This window comes from Solanum stenotomum, chromosome 6 (genome assembly GCF_019186545.1).
Source record: "Solanum stenotomum isolate F172 chromosome 6, ASM1918654v1, whole genome shotgun sequence".
NCBI lineage: Eukaryota > Viridiplantae > Streptophyta > Magnoliopsida > Solanales > Solanaceae > Solanum > Solanum stenotomum.
Genome location: NC_064287.1, coordinates 40,786,879 through 40,791,614, shown reverse-complemented (window position 1 = coordinate 40,791,614; position 4,736 = coordinate 40,786,879). Strand labels below are relative to the sequence as shown.

Below are 4,736 nucleotides of genomic sequence, written 5' to 3'. Positions count from 1 at the left end.
TATATATATATATATATATATATATAAAGTTTTCGTCGAAGTTCGGGGGTGGCGTGGCACCCCTACACCCCTTCATAGATCCGCCCCTGGGTGGTCGGCCTAACACCCTTCGTCGAAAAATTAAATCGTGTATATATAAATACAATTTTATATATAATAGGAAAAATGCGGAAGTATCCCCATCCCCCAACCTATGCCCGAAATCCCAGAAACACACTTATACTATACTAAGGTCTTATTACCCCCCCGAACTTATTTTATAAATAATTTTCTACCTCTTTTCGGCCTACGTGACACTTATACTATACTAAGGTCCTAGTGGTTGAACATACAACTACTTGATTCGAATGGACACCCTTTACAACTGCACCAAAGGCTTAACTTTTGTCAAGGGTGTCCAACTTTAAATATATATCATTTAAAAGCAAAATTTGACATATATATGTACAACATAATTTTCCAACGAAGGGTGTCCAACTGCTATAGCTCAGGGTCGTCTTAACCACTATGACACTAAAGCCATCGGTTGGGCCCCCATATTTTTGGGGGCCCAATTCTTTTCAACAAAAGAGCAACTTACAAAAATGACTATAGTTTTAGGGTTATTAAATTGGAATAGTCATAAGTGTGATATTTACATAAAGTGACTATACTTTCTAACTTAATCTAGTTGTATTCTATGTCTACCTATTTTTTAAAATACATTATTACATTTATAATTATAAAGCACTAAATAAGGTAACATTATTTAGAATTGGCAGATCTTTAATTAAGCCCGTTAAAAAAGTTTGTTTTTTTGTATACTAGTATACAAATCACGCCACTTTGATTTGATGATTATTGTTTTCAAAACTTGTATAAAATTTTGTTAGAATTGATACATCAATACAATGGTGCCAAACAATTTCTGGACTGATATCTGTATGATACATTTCATATATGAAAAATACAAAAAGATACCGTGAATACAAATACAAAGAATACAATTTGTATTACGGTATGAATACATATATTTGTTGGTTCATTCAACCTAAGAATTATTGAATATTGTCACATCCAGAGGCCACCCCCTTAACGTAACACAGGACCTAGGATCACAAGTGACCCCAAGCTAACCTTGTGTCTAACATATATCAAGCATACTGAGAATAACTGAATAAGACATGTACTATGCGGAAGCTAAAATCGTGGATAACTGAAAAAAGGGAAAAACCCAATTGGTCTGAATAATAATATATAAAAAAATAGTTTAGTGACAACTGAAACAACATTCAAGGGTTTTATCAGGAATAACACTCTAAATTCAGTGTAATCCCACTAAGGTCTGGAGAGGGTAAAATGTATGCATACCTTACTATTACCTTAGAGGTAGAATGTTATTTCTGATAGACCATCAGTTAAACATAAACCGTCCAAAGTAGAATAGGGAGAACTAATGTAAATGAAGACATACATTTTAGGATTAGAGATATAACATAAATGAATTGCTATCACATCATATTGTCACAAACAACATACCTCAATTAGTAGGGTTGATTCTTGCCTTCTTGGTCCAAATCTCCTTCAAAGTTCAAAATCTCATGCGCTAACTCCAAATTATTCTTTCGTTTCTATCTCTGTCGCTATCTTATTTTTAGTCAGAGAACCTTTATTATTCGCTTTTGACACGAGCCATAATTATCACTTGAATAGGTTGACCTTTTCGTAATGGGCTTGTCATTGCAAGACCCATTAATCTGCCTAAGTGAGATTTTTCATGATATATCATATAAAAAGAAACATTTTGATTAATAAAAGATAAAATATACTGAGTCATACTTTAAAAGCAGGGGCGAATTTATGTATACATTTTGGGTCATCGGAACCCGTGGCTATCCGACTAAACTCGATATATTACTTCTATAATTATTAAAGAATATATTAAATTAAAACTTGTGGAACCCGTTCATAAGATGGCTGGATGGTTCACTGGTACGACTGCAAGATTTCAACACAAAGGTCGCAGGTTCGACCCCAGGCAACCCAAATTCGCTTCAATTTATTTTTATTAACTAAAAACACGTTTTTCATTTTAAAAAATGTGTTCTTCATTAAAAAAAAAGAAGCTAAATTCTGAAAGTTCTAAAAGTCAAAGACTTCAAAAGTTTCCTTCCCACCCACTTTTCAAGTTCCAAGTTCCAACAATATTTTTCTTCTCCCTTCAAATTTGTTTTTTTATTTTCCACACAAAGNAGAATTGATTATCTAAAGCTTACATATTTTGCGGATGTAACTTGTAAGGAATGTGTTTCATTTTATATTATCAATTTTGAAGGGTGTGATTTCCGTTTTCTTTAATGTGAAAGGAGTGTGATTCTCTTTTTTTTTTTAATGTGAAAGGGGTGTGATTCCTCTTCTTTCTATGAATATGTGATTTCGAATGCAAAAGAGGCATAAGTCCTCTTTTTATTTTGAATGTGTGATTTTCTTATTGTTAAATGTGAAAGGGGTGTGATTCCTCTATTTTAGTTAGATTTGCAAGGATTGTGATTCCTCTATTTTATTTGAACTTGCAAGGGTGTGATTCCCTTATTTTTTATTGTGAAAGATATGCGATTCTCTTATTTTATTTTAAATTTGTGACTAAGTTGAATAGTTATTTGAATTTGTAGGAACATTTATCCTTGAATATCTAAATGGATAAATTTTTTATTAAGCAACCACGTTTTAGTAGCGGTCCATCTGTTAGTTCACATGTAGCTCCAGAAGCTCAAAGAGAGACAATTACACCTTCTTGTTCAAATGTTGATTGTATTCTTGGGGTTGAATTTCTCAAACGGGATCCCGGAGAAAGAAAACCCATCTTTGAATATGATTCTAATATTCGAGATGTTGTGAGGAGACATTATATTTTGATGGGGCCTTATCAACCAAAACTTCGTGTATATCCTAAAACAACATTTGGAACTAGGAATCGACAATTTAATCATGAGTGGTTTAATGCTCCAAATTCTGCTTGGTTGGAATATATCATAGGTGATAATGCTATATTTTGTTTGTGTTGTTATCTCTTCAAGAATGAATTTGAAAGTCGTGGTAATGCAGGATCATTTACACAAGATGGTTTTAAGAATTGGAACCATGGTCCAGAAAGAATTCGATTGCATGTTGGTGAGGTGAATAGTATTCATAACATATGTTTGAATAAGATGCTTGATTTTGCGAATCAACGTCAATCAATTCAGTCTTCTTTTCACAAACAAAGTGAAAAAACAAAAAGTGATTATCGAATTCGTTTAAATGCCTCAATCGATGTGGTAAGGTTTCTCCTAAGAAATGGATTGTCATTTCATAGTCATAATGAGAGTGAAGATTTCGATTACAAAGGTCTTTTTCTTGAACTTTAGAAATTTCATGGGGTTAATCGTCCGAATGTGGAAAAGGTGATATTACAACATGCTCCAAAAAATGATATGATTATTTGTTCAACAATTCAAAAAGAGGTTGTGGATGCTTGTACTAAAGAAACAATTAAAGCTATCATCAAAGACTTGGATGGTGATTATTTTGGAATACTAGTTGATGAATCAAATGACATTTTTTCACATAAAGAGCAAATGGCACTAGTTTTACGATATGTTAACAAAAACGGAAAGTTGATAGAATGTCTTTTGGGTATTGTTCATGTGGGTGATACATCTACAAGATCATTGCAAAAAGTAATTTACTCTTTACTTTTGGATCACTCGTTATGCCTATCAAGACTCCGTGGACAAGGTTAAGATGGAACTAGTAATATGCAAGGAGAAAAAAATGGCCTTAAGTCTTTGATTTTGCAAGATGCTCCGTCCGCATATTATATTCATTGTTTTGCTCACTAATTGCAATTGACACTTGTGGCTCTTTCTAAAAAACATCCGGATGTGAAAATTTTCTTTTATGATGTCACTAATGTTTTGAATACTATTGGGACATCTTTTAAATGCAGGGACTTACTTCGACACCACCAAGTTGAGAAGTTGGAAGAATTACTTAAATTTGGAGAAATTCTTATCGGACAAGGATTAAATCAAGAACGTGGCCTCCAACGACCGGGTGATACTCGTTGGGGATCCCATTTCAAGACCTTGGAAAATTTCATGATTATATTTTCTTCAATTGCTAATGTGCTTAAAGATATGAAAGAAGATTCTCCACACGATCTTGATAAACTTGCGGCGATAACCTTTTAGATAAAATTCAAGAATTTGAATTTATCTTTGTGTTGCATTTGATGTTCAAGATGTTGCTTCTTACAAATGAATTGAACAAAGCTTTACAAAAGAAAGATCAAGATATTGTCAATGTTATGGGATTGCTTAATCTTTCAAAGAGAAGATTACAATCAATGAGAGAGTGGTTTGGAGTCTTTGATGGATAAGGTTTCTCCATTTTGTGGTAAACATGATATTTTGGTTCCCGAAATGACTAAAGACTATCCAAGATCGAAGCGTAAGAAGTCCGAAATTTCATATTTACATCACTTTCGTGTTGAAGTGTTTTATGCAGTTATTGATTTGATACTTCAGGAGCTCAATAATCGTTCTGATGTTGTGACTAGTGACTTACTCCTTGGAATGGCTAGTTTGAATCCGGTTTATTCATTTGGTAATTTTAGTAAGAGTAGAATAATGAAGTTGGCCGAATATTATAAAAGTGAGTTTGGTGATAATGAACTTCGAGATCTCAGTTATCAGCTTGATAGTTTCATTGTCTAT

At 33.1% G+C, this 4,736-nt stretch overlaps 1 protein-coding gene across 1 annotated transcript; it reads left to right on the top strand.

Moving 5' to 3' along the window:
* Window positions 1-2,675: 2,675 nt before the first annotated feature.
* Window positions 2,676-4,399, top strand: LOC125868749 (uncharacterized). Its single transcript, XM_049549322.1, has 2 exons — window positions 2,676-3,296; window positions 4,262-4,399. Exons 1-2 carry the CDS (start codon window positions 2,676-2,678, stop codon window positions 4,397-4,399), a joined length of 759 nt encoding a protein of 252 aa, XP_049405279.1.
* The last annotated feature ends 337 nt before the right edge of the window (window positions 4,400-4,736 follow it).